This window comes from Rana temporaria, chromosome 11 (genome assembly GCF_905171775.1).
Source record: "Rana temporaria chromosome 11, aRanTem1.1, whole genome shotgun sequence".
Taxonomy (NCBI): Eukaryota; Metazoa; Chordata; class Amphibia; order Anura; family Ranidae; genus Rana; species Rana temporaria.
In genome coordinates this window covers 113,696,732-113,713,074 of record NC_053499.1, presented here as the reverse complement: position 1 = coordinate 113,713,074, position 16,343 = coordinate 113,696,732, and the positions used below count along the sequence as shown (strand labels likewise).

At 43.2% G+C, this 16,343-nt stretch overlaps 1 protein-coding gene across 3 annotated transcripts in view; it reads right to left on the bottom strand.

Annotated features, from left to right (window-relative positions):
- LOC120917509 (transmembrane protein 272-like) overlaps positions 1–16,343 on the bottom strand; it is a 165,516-nt gene that overhangs the window by 40,104 nt on the left and 109,069 nt on the right. For all 3 annotated transcript variants that reach the window (XM_040328848.1, XM_040328850.1, XM_040328849.1), the window contains one exon: positions 15,799–15,854. In XM_040328848.1, the coding sequence (XP_040184782.1) occupies positions 15,799–15,841 (43 nt within the window). In that variant the 5' untranslated portion in view covers positions 15,842–15,854. The remainder of the gene's footprint in view (positions 1–15,798; positions 15,855–16,343) is intronic.

Below are 16,343 nucleotides of genomic sequence, written 5' to 3'. Positions count from 1 at the left end.
AGTTTCCCCGACTAAGAGATGAGCCATCATACTGTGTGCAATAAAAATAATCTGAAAAATGTATGTCCCATGTCACCACACACTGTGCCCTAATGTAAGTTGCATTAGGAGGGATGCTGCTGAGCCTGTGCCCTCTCCACCAGTCCAGTTAGCTCACTCCTAATAACATAATGGGGTCCCGCTATGCATATAGCACAGACCTCATGGGACAGCAAGCAGGAACATTTGACCATATACATAAATACCTTTAATTAAATTAACATAAATAATTTAAATAAATAAATAAATAACAAACACTCCTCTGGGGTTTTAAGGCCGCGGCTGCTTTATTATTGGTTTTAAACATCAAATTATATTCAAACCATTAAATTTATTCAAAATTCAACTTCTTAAACAACCTAGTCACACGGCTCAGGCTGCATTTATCATAAAGTTAAAAAATTCCACACTTTTATTAACATGAATTCATAACAAGCTTTGTCCCCCCTTACCATATATATAACATACCATACTTATGCATATATAAGCAAAGGTGACACACCACCACATAATAGCAGCCTGCGACAAAGATACACATAAAATAGGGAGGGGGGGGGGGGAACACCACAGGTCCTATCCTCTGAGGCGAATTGGTTCCGTACCTGCAAAGCTCGCCTTATATAGCCCCAAAAACAGCTGGCTGGAACCAGATAAGACCAGCTGAGCAGTCCACTTTCTAAAAAAGACCGGGAAACGACGCGTGCTATTGCTTTCCCGCCCGCGTGATTCCTGCCTAGTTCCCCCAGAGATAGGGGAACTTGAAACTGCCCCTGAGGCTATCATTACCTATTTTTTTTAAGTCCTGCTGCCGACCCATGAGAAAAGGGGGGAATTGAAACCGTTTTCCCCCCTTTTCTTACATGGGACAGCAAGCAGGAACATTTGACCATATACATAAATACCTTTAATTAAATTAACATAAATAATTTAAATAAATAAATAAATAACAAACACTCCTCTGGGGTTTTAAGGCCGCGGCTGCTTTATTATTGGTTTTAAACATCAAATTATATTCAAACCATTAAATTTATTCAAAATTCAACTTCTTAAACAACCTAGTCACACGGCTCAGGCTGCATTTATCATAAAGTTAAAAAATTCCAAAAGACAGGAGGGAATTCATGCCCACCTGTCACCAGCACCCACAACCGCGGCCATTTCAACACAGGAACTCAAACCCGTGTTGAAAATGTCCAATCCAATATTGGACAGGTGGATTCCATCAGCCCTAAACAGACCAGGAATCAACCCCTCCAATTCCGTGTGCCTGTAACAAATAACACCCAGAGGAGACAGTAATTTAGACAAGGCCCTATTTATGCGCCGACTAATTTTCTCCAAAGGGCGCAAAGGGGGGAAGGAAAGCCATCTCCATCTTTGCACAATCTCTGAAAAAACAAAAACAGTATTCGGGAAAGACAATTGGAGACTATGGACGTCATCCCTAACTTTAAAGATGATGTTCAATGTTCTCAGCTTTCCAATATCATTCCCCCCCAGATGTAAAATAAGAACATCTGGAGGAGGATGATGGCGAAGAATCTGACTAATTTCCCAAAATAAACTTGACCAAATCATGCCTCTTCTACCGAACCATATAACTTTGAAAAGCGCCGGATCCAGGCCCAGATTGCTAGTGTAGCTGCGGTCAACTGCTCTCTGATGAGCCCAAAAAATAAAGGAATGCCCGACGATCCAAATCGTTCGGACGTTACCTGAAATGAATCAAAAGAACAAGTTAGGACGGACGTATGACAAATATCGATCAGATTTCCACCTGCCCACCCGTTTTATTATGCTTTCATCCAAACCCAACCTGGCAGCTTCCGTTGCTGCCCCTATTCTGAAAGAGTGCGAAGACAACACCCTTGTATTTAAATTGAGCACCTTCAAACATTTTCGGAACACGCTATTGAACTGAAATTTGGTGAGATGCCGTCCGGACTCGTGAATGAAGAATTTCTGAGAAAAACCGGGTCTTACCTTAATATAGTTCCTAAGTAATTTTACTGGACATGCCAACGATCTTTCGCAAGCCACTAAATTGATCCAGATGCCTTTTCCCATCTGGTCCGTTTTTGACCGACGCAAAAATACCCGAACCGCCTCGTCGGAAAGAAAGACATCAGATACTTGAATAATGTCTAAATCTGATATCCGAAGTGCTGCAAAAAACATTAATAAAAATACAGCCTGAAACAGTACAGCTTCAAAATTCGAAAAACAAACTTGGCCTGTAACCGCGCATAATTCTGACAAAAGCGCCGGCGTCACTGGCAACCGACGATCTTGAGTAAAATGCTCTTTTTTATAACCTTTTAAGGCTTAAGGCGCACGGAAAAATAACTTAGGCAGGATGGTAAACCCTTGAATTTGCCAAAGAAGGATATTCCCGCCAAAGTTTTTGAAACATAAGACCAAGAATATTTCTGTACAAATAAAGATTGCATAAACAACAAAATTAAATGTTCCGAGAACATGCCAGCCGGCTGTCGTATAGAGTTCAAGAAGGCTAACCACATCAACCAGGCCGATCGGTATCCAACCCAGGTAGAGTGTGCCACAGAATTCACAATATACTCAGAAATAGGTCTCAGATTAACATCCATAGCTGAGGAGGACAGTGCAGACCTATCGAATCCGCCTCTGGAAAAAGCCGAAAAAACCGATCCATCTGTTGGCGAGACAAGGCATCCGCCAAATCATTATCTTTCCCCGCCACGTGAACCGCTTTTAACCATATATTCAAGCTTAAACACTTGAAAATAACGTGGCGGAGCAAGGCAATGACAGGCGGAGATTTTGATGATAGGCAGTTGATTGCAAACAAAACTCCTTTATTATCGGTTCTGATAATGATCCTTTTGTTCTTAAAAAATGTTCCCCAGAGTTCCAGAGCCACAACTATGGGAAACAATTCCAAGAAGACTATATTTTTTAATACACCTTTCTGTTTCCAGCTGCCATGCCAACGTTCAGCGCACCAATGGGTTCTCCATAGTGCGCCAAAACCACAAGAACCGGCCGCATCAGTAAACAGAAAAAGCTCTTTGTTGGAAATAAATTCAGTTTGCCATACCATCTTTCCATTAAAGTGGTGCAGAAATTGCAACCATACCATGATGTCTTCCTTCATCTCAGATGTGACCCGTAAATGCGAAGAGGGGGATTTTAAACCTGAAATGGCCAGGTATAGTTTCCTAGAAAATACCCTACCCATCGGAATTATTCTTGTCGTGAAAGCTAATGAGCCTAACAGAGACTGCATGTCTTTCAGACACACCTTTTTTTTCCTGAGAACTGCTAACAGCAAACCTCTTAACTTTTCTAATTTTTCTTCCGGCAGTCTAAATTCCATGAGTTCTGAATCTATAGTGATGCCCAAAAAATCCAGACAAGTGGATGGCAAAGCCATCTTTTCCAATGCTAACGGGACCCCGAAACGGTTACATATTTCAAAAAACGCATGTAAAGACCTATAACAATCATCCGAATCCGCTTTTCCTAAGAATAAAAAGTCATCTAAATAGTGAATTATAAATTTAGAACCCGACTCTGAACGTACTACCCATTCTAAAAAAGTGGAAAATGATTCGAAATAAAAACACGATAAAGAGCACCCCATGGGGAGACATTTATCAAAATAAAATTTATCCTGGAAACAAAAACCTAACGAATTAAAACAGGATGGGTGAATAGGTAGCAGGCGGAAAGCAGATTTAATATCTGCTTTAGCCAACAGAGTCCTGTGACCTAACTGCCTAAGCAATATCAAAGCATCCTCAAAAGATGAATACCTGACCGACGCGAGGTCTTCGCCTATTTGGTCATTCAATGAATCATCCTTCGGGAATGAAAGATGGTGTATTAACCGAAAAGAATTTTTTTCTTTTTTGGGTACGATTCCCAAAGGAGATATCCTAAAATCAGGGAAAGGAGGGAACTGAAATGGACCCTCCATCCTGCCTTCCAGGATCTCCCTTGAAATTTTTTCAAAAACAATAGAAGGACATAGTTCTGCGGATTTTAGATTCCTAACGACCTTACAACCTGAACCTAAAAAAGACGGTAGTAAAAAACCTTCCTGGAAACCGTCAATTAGTAGACGCGCCATCCCCTTGTCTGGGTAAATTCGTAACCATGGGAACATACTTTGCCAACTCACCGGTGTGATTGCCTTTCTGAACACTAGGCCCTGTTGACTGATTGGCTGCGGCCATCTTTTTGAAACATTTGGATACTGCGTGTGTTCCTGAACAAAAGGCACACTCATGCCGGTATCTGCACGAGTTTGGCCATTTACATTGTCCATCGTTAAAATTAAAGCAAATACCCTTTTTGTATACTGCTGATGTGGAGGGCTGTGCCGTGACCGGTTTGCTATAATTAGACTTTTGGGGGAGAAAAAGATTCATACATAATCCGACATCTTTAACTCCCCATTTTAAAGACGGATGTACAGATAGTTTTTGGCGAAATGCCTCGTCGTAAGAAAACCATGCTGTACCTCCAAAATTTTTATACGCTTCAAGAATTATGTCTAGGTGCTGAAACAGACCTATACTTTTTTCCGGAAATTTCTCGCAGAGAACTCCTGAAAATATGAAAAATGATTGCAACCAATTGTTAAAGGATTTGGTAACTGGTCTGCGTCTGTCGTCATCTTCCTTCTTATCCTTAAACATAAACTCTTTGGCTGAAGGAAGCAAAGAAAGCATGTCGACAAACTCACCATCCCAAATCCTTTCCTTGATTGCTAAAGCTAAATGATATCCCAAAGGAGAGACCTCACATTGTATTGGGACTTTCAGACAAGTCTCTGGTAAATTTTGTATGCGAGCAGAGTGAAAAGAGGACATAGGAATAGAATCAGAAATTTTTTCTGTGTTATTAACAATTTGACCACAAGATGGTGCCCATATCTCCCGAGCAGCATCTTGCAGTGGCAAAACTTGTTTGCTCTTTAAAGTTTGAACGTCCTTAACTAAATTACACAACAGCTCAGACATGTTAGCCAACAATGACATGTTGACTGACTCACCTGATTCTTGTGCTGGTCTCAAAGGACAGGCCTGTGCTGACACAGCCTCCGCACTCCGCTGTACTTCTGTATTGAATGCAGCGCCGTCATCGATCACCCCCAGGCTGATGGCATCTTCCTCTTGCCTGGCCAGCCGACACCAATCATCCGCCAAGGACAGCTGTGAAAAAATAGGATTCTCCACCGCTCCAACTCCGCTCACCTGGGTACCTCCAGCTGGATAACCAGCCGAGTCATACGTTACCCTTGCGCCGCCTTTCACGCCTGTTCCGCCTCTTGTCGCCGTTCCCGATCCTCTACCGCGACCTCTCGTTTTCTTCCCCGCAGCCTTGGATGCCGACATACGTGGTGGGGACGGGGAGAGCCGTAGCAGCGGCATGCGCCGCCTCTTCGCCGACGTGTTCCGGTCACCGGACCTGCTGTCGACGCTCCTCCCCCGCTCCGAGTCGTCTTCCGGCGGAGTGACGCCATCTTCTTCCGGGCGAAGTGCAGGCTCCAAGCTGTAGGTGCCGCTGACCGCCGAGATGCTCTCCGCCGACGACCGGGCTGCTTCAATTGCCGACGCTGCCGCTCCCACCGGAGCTTCTTCTCTTGATGTCCGGGGTAAGTTCAGGCATTCCCTGACCCAGTCTTCTCCGCCGTCTTCACCCGCTCTTTCGATCAGCTGACGGAGAAGGGACATCTTCTGGCCTCAGAGGAATCTGTTTGTTCAGGGAGGAAAACCTCTAGAACACCACAGGTCCTATCCTCTGAGGCGAATTGGTTCCGTACCTGCAAAGCTCGCCTTATATAGCCCCAAAAACAGCTGGCTGGAACCAGATAAGACCAGCTGAGCAGTCCACTTTCTAAAAAAGACCGGGAAACGACGCGTGCTATTGCTTTCCCGCCCGCGTGATTCCTGCCTAGTTCCCCCAGAGATAGGGGAACTTGAAACTGCCCCTGAGGCTATCATTACCTATTTTTTTTAAGTCCTGCTGCCGACCCATGAGAAAAGGGGGGAATTGAAACCGTTTTCCCCCCTTTTCTTACATACCTGCAATTGTTAACTCCTATAAACTGAAAACCTTGTGTTAAAAAAAAAAAAAAATTCTTTTGGCATTTTCCAAAAACATATGGCAAAAAATGTAGTCTTCAAAAGACTCACCATGCCTCTTAAAAAATACCTTGGGGTGTGTAACACAAATGTGAATGTATATGTAACATACAGTACATGTAAGAGTAGAATAGTTTTGCCAATATCTGGGGGCTGATGAAATCTGTAGAAGTAGTGTATTTGTAGACATAGTTTAATTCTGTGTTACTAAGGGGTTGTAAACCCTCAAGGTTTTTCACTTTAATGAAGGCCCCTTGATCCGCCCGGCACTAAGGAAAGGGAGCCTTGACTGCTGGATGCTTGGCAACCAAGTGGGGTGTCAACCTAATCAGGGAGTAGGAGTGGCTCCGTTGGGATTGGCCACAATGGCACGAGGTGGAGCCTGAACTCTAGAAAAAACTATGCAGGGGCACGTCCCACTACTCCCAAGAGAATCTGACGTCACAAGAGTTGGGTGGAAAACCTCCTGTGATGCAGCGCCACCCCCCCCCCCCCCCTCTTTACTTACCTGAACCCGGTCTTTCTAGCAAAGGGAACCAGTACACCAGCTCCAGCCGGTGTCTTGGGTCCTGATTGGATAGGTCGATAGCAGCGCAGCCATTGGCTCCTGCCAATCAAGTCCAATGATTGTTTTTTGTTTTTTAAACAAACCTTTAGATATCCTTTAAAGATTCCATATTCACTGTATTCATAGACATATGTTCACTAATTGGCATATGAAAAGGACAGAGGAAGCTTATAGATTGACACCTAGATGCTGATAAAATTATCCCATTCAAGTAGACATAGATTTCTCACCTTCGTGAACCTCAAAGAAAGTTCTAGTCATTTTGGCTACAAGAATCAGCAGGGGACTGTGAATAGGCCCCGAACTGTTTGCCAGCTTTGATTTATACCAACAGATCTGAGGAAGCTTGTCAAGCTTGACAAAGGAGCTTGTCTGTCCATTCCACTGACAGTGTGCAGGCTCACATCTAGGCCACAGAGTGCACAGAGTCGGCAGAGGACTTTCTATGGGTTCCTGAGTGACACAGCCTGTTGAACCAGCAAGCAAGAAGATGCACTGCTGCAGGATGTTCATCATGCTGATCGTTTTTAACCTCAATGTGACTGTTTTTAATTATTGTACCATAAAGTTTCTATAGTTAATATTTAGAAGGCACCTCTTTCTTTACCCTTTTTCTACATGTTTTGGATCGTGCTTCTGTTATCCTGAAGAGGCTTGTGTTATGTACTGTTTCTTCTTCACCCCTGGATAGCACCATCTATCTTGCACGGTTTGTGCTCTTCCCTGATCCACACCCATTACAATAACACAGATTTAGGTTCTCTGGCATCATTTGAACTATAGTTTGCGCCAGAACCACCCCCATTTCCAGTGATTCCCACAAAACCAGTTCAACTGGGAAATTACAAATGTTTCCGACATGCTGCTGTCAAAGGATAAACTTTGGTAAAGGTTATTTCTGATTGTATCTCTTTTTTTTTTAATAGTGAAAAGCAAATTGTGTAGGTCTTTTTGTCATTTTTTTTGTAATTATTTTTTTCGTTGTATATATTTTATGCACTTTTGGGATATTAAATTATACAATGAATAAGTAACTTCTGTGTGCTAAGATAGGGCTCTTATGCACTTTAGAGATTGTTTCATTTGAGTGTCTATGTACTCGGTTAATTTGCCAGACGGAGATCTCTTTGTGTGTTGTTGCCTAGTAGACCAGTCTGCAGACAAACGGCTAGGTGATGGCAAAGGATCGTTTGTAGTGTGTCTGGTTTGTGGATGTGTGGACAGTGGGAAGAGTGATTAACACTGGGGTTCTAGCTCGTAGCATAGCTAAAGGATTCCTGGAAGGGGGTGCTAATTACTAGACTGCTCCCCAACCCTTAGGCCCCGTACACACGGTCGGACAAAACCGATGAGAATGGACCGAGGTTCAGTTTCATCGGTCCAAACCAAAGTTGTGTATAGCCCATCGGTCTGTTTTCCTTCGGTCCAAAATTTTAAAACATGCTTCAAAACCAAACCGATGGACCGCTGCCCGATCGGACCAAACCGATAGTTAGTACAGAAAAGCATCGGTTCAAAACCCGCGCATGCTCAGAATCAAGTCAACACATGCTTGGGAAGCATTGAATTTAGTTTTATTCAGCACGTCGTGTGTTTGACGTCACCGCGTTCTGACCCGATCGGTTTTTGGAACGATGGTGTGTACGCATCATCAGACCATCAGGCCACTTCAGCGGTGAACCGATGAAAACGGTCCAACGGACCATTCTCATCGGTTTTGTCCGACCGTGTGTACGGGGCCTTAGAGTGCACCAGATTGTGTGTAAGATTTGTATCTGCCTGTGTGTGGTCAGCTAGCTGGATTGGAGTAGAGTATCCCTCTACTAGTGGTCAGAGGTAGTGTGGGATGTGAATGTATCATGGGCAGTCTTACTTAGAACAAGTCCACCCTCATTGTCAGGTCACCTGAGGCCAGGTGACAGATGCACACCGCTGGGGTCAGGAGTGCACCGCTATGATAGTGGACCCTATGGCTGACTGCTGCGGATGGAACCCTGGGTGGTGCAGGAAGGCAGGTCTACTGGGGCGCCAACACGGATCCCACAGGGAGCTAGAACGTAAGATTCCCCAGGGCACAGAGTCTAAGAGCCAGCAGGTGTTCACCAGAGCCTCTAGTGGTTCGGATGGACTACGCTGCAGCTGACTCCAGGTCACGGCCCTCAGGGTCTCCCAGCTCACGCTCATGGTAGGCTATAGGAAGATAAGCTAAAGGTTGGGGCGACTAGCAGACAAGGATAAAAGGAGAACGCGTCAAGGGTCACAAGCAGGCAGGGATAGTCGAGAACGCGCCAAAGGTCAGGGTCACAAGCAGGCGGGGATGGTCGGTAACACGCCAAGATCGGTAGAGAAAAACATAGAGCACACGGCAAGCAGGAAACAGGAAACCAAACACACAATATTGCACGGCAAGGCAGGCTTGGAGAACACAGTGTTAAATAGTGGTCCCTGTTGAGGCTGGGGTGGAGCCACACTGAGGGAAGATTACTTAACCATGCAGGTGTGAGAGAGCAAGCCCTAAGGCTGATACACAGACAAGGTAAGAGACAGACAGGTCATGAAAGTATTACTGCAAGGTCATGACACTCATACCCCAATTCAAGGATAACCTTCCAGTTAGCTAGTCATTGACAGGGTGTTTACTCTCCAAAAGGTGGTCATTATGTTTGTGTTTCTACTGTCCTGGTTCTCCAGAGTCTCCAAAATGTTATAGGTAGTCAGCTTTGTAAAAACGAAATATGTATTTAGTTTAATTTCCAAAAAATTGTGGCAAAAAACTACAACTTCAAAAAATGTACAATGTCTCTTACTAAATACATTGGACTGTCTACATTCCAAAAAGGGGTAATTTGTTTTTTTTGTACTGTCCTGGCATTTGAGGACCTCAGAATCTGAGACAGGCATTTTTTTTTACCAAAGAAGGTATCGGAGAATACATTTGGCCTAAATGTATGCAGAGAAATAATTTATTTACAACGTTTTATAACAGAAACTAAGAAAACTTTTTTGTCCACGTTTTTGGTCTTTTTTTTAATATAACAACAAAAGACCATCACCAGTGGTGATTAAATACCAGAAAATGACAAAGAAGTCATTCAAAGTGTGACCGTGCTGAAAACTGTAAAATGGCCTGGGCAAGAAGGGGTCTTGAAGTAGTTTAAAATAATTTCACATTTTTAGTGTTTCACTTTAACCATTACCAAAAATGTTGCTCCTTATCAAACTGAATTTTTAAAAATGTTTCTTTGCTTTGGCAAGTTCCCCAAGGCAGTGCCTAGCCCTTCCCCTGCCATATGTTTGATAATCATTTGCCAACGTTTAGTCACAAACTTTAGTAATGTTTGCCAAACCTGCCTCCAACCAAACCCAGGTACATTCAACTCTTTACTAATCCTAGGGTTCCACAGAACCCTGGTCAAAAAAGGCTGATGAATTGTATGTAGTTACCTACAACATCAGAAAAAAAGTCCTTTATGTGAATACATGGAATCCTGTGAAAAGTCCTGTAAATTCCAAGTCAATTTTAGGTCAATCCTAGATAAATTGTCAGGGAATTTCTTGTAGAGGTAAAATACATTTTAATTTGAACCCTGAAGCTGAACCTGGGATAGTTAAAAAATAACCTTTGCAGTAGCAAATACAGGGCAATTTAGGTAACAGCGATCACAGGTCAATTGGCTTCAGTATAAATCACACAAATAGGAAACATAAGGGGAATACAAAGACAATACATTTCAAAAGAGCCAACTTCCCTAAACTACAAACCTTACTAGAAGGCATACATTGGGATAAAATCTTAGGAACAAAGAACATGGAGGAGAGATGGGTTTGCTTTAAGAGCATATTACATAAGGGCATTAGCCAATGCATCCCAATGGGTAAGAAATTTAAAAGAGCGAGCAAAAGTCCTGGATGGCTTAACTCCAATGTAAAAATGCATATAAAAGCAAATGAGAAGGCCTTCAAAAAATACAAGGTTGAGGGATCATCATCAGCATTCAGACTTTATAAAGAATGCAAAAAAAAATGTAAGGGTGCAATTAGGGCGGCTAAGATAGAACATGAAAGACACATAGCGGAAGAGAGCAGAATAAATGCCAAGAAATTCTTTAAGTATTGTAGGGGTTAGCTCGGTAGTGGGGTGTGTGACCCCCTGGATGGGTTCACTACACACTAAATTTATACTGACAGGCAGTCGAAGACGGTTGAAAACAAAGATTTTGGTTTATTCTTCCATCTTGCTGGAAAACAAGTGCAAGCATTCAAACAGCATAAACAAACAAAATCAAACATAAAATAAACCCTGGCCACTTGGGGCGTCTATCTTCACCACACAGGAACCTATCTAATGACGTCTGGCACAACCTAGTGCTGGGCAGACACTGCTGGTCATACAGCAGAAAAACAATAGTCTTTTGATGTTATCACACAGAAAAAATCAATCCTCTCCTCACCTTCTCAGAAGACTTTCTGGCACTGCTCTCCTTACTCACAAAGACTCAGGATGCAGCAAATTAGTGGTAATCCTCTGGACTATTTATAGAGGCCTTAATTGCCTCATTCTGGACAGCTGAAGTCTTCCAACGCCCTTAGACCATTTCTGGCTACTTTTCAGCCGACGCCTAATAGCAATTGGTGTATTGTCTAAACAAGGCAGAAATGTATGTCCCGTCTGTGACAACACCCACAGATTTACCTGACTTCCTGTCACAGTATGTAAACAGTAAAAAAGGGAGGCCCCATAAAGAATGAGGAAGGATATCTGGCTGCAAAGGATGGGGAGATGGCGATGGTATTGAATTTATTCTTCTTCAGTAACCAAAACACAGCACAGGAAGCACCTCCATGGTTAACAGAGGACAGAAATAAAATTATACTTGGGAAACTTGACATTAATAAATCTCCAGGACCAGATGGCTTGCACCCAAGGGTACATAGGGAACTCAGTAACTCAAGTAATTGCCAGACTATTGTTCCTATTTTTTACTGACAGTCTGACTGGAATGGTACCATGTAGCACCAATATTTAAAAAGGGCCCAAAATACATCCCTGGGAATTACAGACCAGTTAGCCTAACATCAATAGTATATAAGCTCTTGGAGGGAATGATAAGGGGCTATATACAAGATTTTAGTAATACGAACGGTATCATTAGCAGTAATCAGCATTGATTCTCGAAGAATCGTTCTTGCCAAACCAATCTATTAATCTTCTATGAGGAGGTGAGTTGCCATCTAGATAAAGGAAGACCTGTAGACATGGTGAATCTGGATTTTGCAAAAGCATTTGACACAGTTCCCAATAAACATTTACTGTACAAAATAAGGTTCGTTGGCATGGACCATAGGGTGATTACAAGGATTGAAAACTGGCTACAAGGGCGACTCCAGTGGTGAAGCTGGAGATTGTACGCTTTTGGGACATGTTTGTCCCCATAGTGAGGCTTGGTTTAACTATACCTGTTAGATAACGCTGCCTACCATGTGAGTATGATGGCGGACGTGAGAGACACCCCCCTCCGCTGTCTTATTGGCGTTGACCAATGGAGGGGAAGTGTGTTTCTTTTCCTAGTGTTGAGATGCAAACCACTTGCCACTTCCTGGGACGGAACACAGCCTTGTTAACAACTAATTAGGAATTGATTCTTTTGTATATAAGCGCAGCGTTCGTAAGAACGGATACAGCCAAGTTTAAGTTCAATAGAACGAAACATGTTCTTCTTTGCTTATCACTGCGCTTAATCCTATTTTTATCTCGTGATCACTTTTTATCTTTTGTACACACCGAAGGGTGTTTGCTGTACAACTTTTTTTTACATTAAACCATTTTTGACCTATGCCATGTGGAGGCCTTTTCTCTCTTTTCTTTCTTTGATCCATGCTCCAACATCTTTGTCGCTACCAATGCGAGGGGCCACCAATTTTCTTACTTTGTTTACCACAAAATTACCTGTGATATTGAGCACCGGCTGGATTACCACCTGGAGATACTTCTCAGCTGTCCTTTGGAGGATCGTCCTCCGAAGAAGCAGGCATCACTCTCACGCTGTTTAGACTCACCACTGCTGTGGGAGAGTCCACACCTTTCAGCTTATAAAAAACGATGTTTTCAGCCTCTAAAAAAAAAGATTTTTTTTCCAACTTCATCATTAAAAAGATGTTGCCCACACACGATCGTTGAAAAAAAATACTCTAGCAAAGTGCGGTGACGTACAACAGGTACGACGGCACTATAAAGGGGAAGTTCCATGCGGATGACGCCACCCTTGGGGCTGCTTTTTGCTGATTTCGTGTTTTCTTGCTTTTCTGTCTGTTACAGCGCTCCCGTCTCATAACTTGCTTCTGAGCATGCACAGGTTTTTCACATCGTTAAAGCCCACACACGATCATTTTTTACAACCCGAAAAACGACATTGTTTAAAACGTTGTTAAAAAATAGAGCATGTTCGAATTTTTTTTTTTCGTTTTTCAGTACCCGAAAAAAAAGCTGTGAAGCCCACACACGATCATTTTAAGCGACATTTTTAAAAAACTTTGTTTTTTACAAGCCGAAAAATGATCGTGTGTACGCGACATTAGAGTTGATCTTACCTACCTCCAGTTTAGTTTCTGGAGGTAATTCTTTTTAAAAATTTTCTGCACATTTCAGAAAAGCTACTAAAACTGGTGACAGGGATTTTTGAACACTTATGCTGCATACACGCGGTCGTTTTTCGGCATGAAAAAAACACGACTATTTTAAAAACGTCATTTAAAATCATCGTGTGTGGGCTTCATATCGTTTTTAGGCTTCTGAAAAACGACAAAAAAAAAAAATTCGAACATGCTGCATTTTTTAACGTAGTTTTTTAAAATGTTGTTTTTTCGGGTTGTAAAAAAATGATCGCGTGTGGGCTGAAACGACGTTTTAAAACCGTGCATGCCCAGAAGCGAGTTATGAGACGGGAGCGCTCGTTCAGGTAAAACTACCATTCATAATGGAGTAAGCACATTCATCACGCTGTAACAGACAAAAAAGCGCAAATCGTCTTTTACTAACACGGAATCAGCTAAAAGCAGCCCAAAGGCGAATAGAACTTCCCCTTCAGAGTGCCGTCGTACGTGTTGTACGTCACCGCGCTTTGTTCATCATTTAGAAAAATCGATGGTGTGTGGGCAACGTCGTTTTTTATGATAAAGTTGGAAAAACGTTTGTTTTTTGGACATGCTGAAAAACAACGTTTTTTGAAGTTGGAAAAACAACGTTTTTCCAACTTCAGTACAGACACATGAGTAATGCCCCCTCCTAACTTAACCCCTCAGTACAGATTCCCCCCAATACAGACCCTCTGTCCCAGCCAAACCCCTCTGAACAGACCCCCAGTAGAGACCTTTCACAATACAGATGTTCCCTCCTAGCCTAACCCTACATACAAACCCACCAATACAGATCCTCCCCAGTACAAATGCCCCCTCCTAACTTAACCCCCAGTACAGATTCACCCTCAGTACAGACTCACCCTCCCAGCCAATACTCTCAGCACAGACTCCACCAGTAAAGATCCTCCCTCCCAGCCTAACCCCTCAATACAGATCCCCAATTCAGTCCCTCTTTACCATCCTAACCTCTCAGTACAGGCCCCCCCCCAGTACAGACCTTCCACAGTACAGACCCTCCCTCTTAGACTAACTCCTCCAGACAAACCGACCAGTAAAGATTCTCACTAGTACAAACGCCCAAATGCAACTAAGCCCCTCCAGTATAGATCACCCCTAGTACAGATGCTTTCTTTCAGCCTAACCACTTAGTACAGATCCCTGGTACAGTCGCTCTCTCCCAGTTTAACCCTTCAGTACAGATCCCCCAGTACAGACCTTCCGCAGTACAGACCTTCCCTCCTAGCCTAACCCCTCCATAAAAACCCATCAGTACTGACCCTCCACAGTACAGATGTCCCCTCGCAACCTAACACCTCAGTACAGATCACCCCCCCCCCAGTACAGACCCTCTCTCCTAGACTAATGCCTCAGTACAGACCCCCCCCCCCAGTACAAATGCTTCCTCCCAGCTTAAAGTGTTACTAAACCCACAACAGTAAAATCAGTCTGTATATTCAGTAAAGCATGCTTGTTATACTCACTGTGGAACCTAAGGGGTTAATCCTCTGCATTGTGTAAAAAGGCTGTTTGATCCTGTATACACAGATCCTCCCCTTCTTGTCCGAATAAGACAGAGTTACTGGACTCAGGTTGCACATGCTCAGTTTGGTGTGTATTGATAGAGTTTTTTTTGGGAGAGTGCATGTGATCAGCACAGAGCCAATCAGCACTGCCCAGACAGAGGCTCAGGGGTCCTGCATCCTGATGAGACAGCCAGTGCAGTATGAAAACTCCTCCTACAAGCTTTAACCAGGCACTGATAGATGTCACAAGACTGCTATATACTGCTCATGAAAAAAAGTATTTATATTTACTAAATTATTGCATTTCCATGTTCTGTGTACTGTGGGAGACCAGATATAGTGAATTTAGGGTCCTGAGTTTAGTAACACTTTAACTCTTCAATACAGACCCTCCAGTATACCTCCCCCTCCAATCCCAGCCCCCCCCCCCAAGTAAAGACACCCATTACAGACCCATCTACTACTTGACTCCTCTCAGTACAGGCCTCTCTGAGTACAGACTTCTTCACCCAGCCTAACATCATATAGACCCCCTCGGTACAGACAACCCCTTAGTTCAGACCCTTCTTCAGTAAAGATCTGCTCTCCCAACTTACTACATGCAGTGGCAGTTCAGAAAGGAAGTCTGCCATTCATCTGTGTCATGTGACCAGAGCCAAGTAGACTCTTAACTGCAGCTGTCAGATGAGCAGAAGCACCACTACAGTACTAGTATAATAGGCACTGCAATGTCGTAAACACAAAAAACGAATGTTAGGAGGCTGACTGGCACCCCCAGAGCACCAGTACACGGTGTGGGCTACACCCCCTAAATATGTCACTGCCCTAGGATGTGCTGTGATGTTTTCTGTTTGTCAGATGCTATTAACAAATCAATTAATATGTCAGAATTACTTACCTTTGGAGGTTGTATTAGAATTAGAGGATGAAGAATCAGACATAGTGATAGTGTTTCTGAAAGAAAAAAAAAAATGATGCTAAAAAATAATATAGTCATACTGTATGTTATACTTTAAAGTAGAACTATAGGAAGCACTTTTTTATTCAATTTTGGATAAAGTAAGGGAGTAACCCCTGTCAGTTTTATTTCCAATTGTGTCTGATTGGTGAGATTTTCCTTAATTTCCTGTCCTGACAAAATAGGAAGAGAATCCCTGCAATTCAAAGTAGATCTCTTTGGGCCCCCAGGTCACAGTGTTGCCAACTGTCCGTATTTTTACAGACAGTTCGTAAAAACGGGCACTTTTTTTCCCGTTCGTAAATGTCCGTGGTTGCGGGAATGTGCCAGTAAAAATAGTCGAGATCGGTTCGGCTTGGAACTGTGCATGGAGATTGGAAGCAGGGGGTGATTGTTGCTGCGGTGGCACCGCAGAGGGGGATGGAGGCAGGGGGCAATGGAGGCAGGGGGTGTTAGTGGCAGGGGGTGATTGGAGGCAGGGGGTG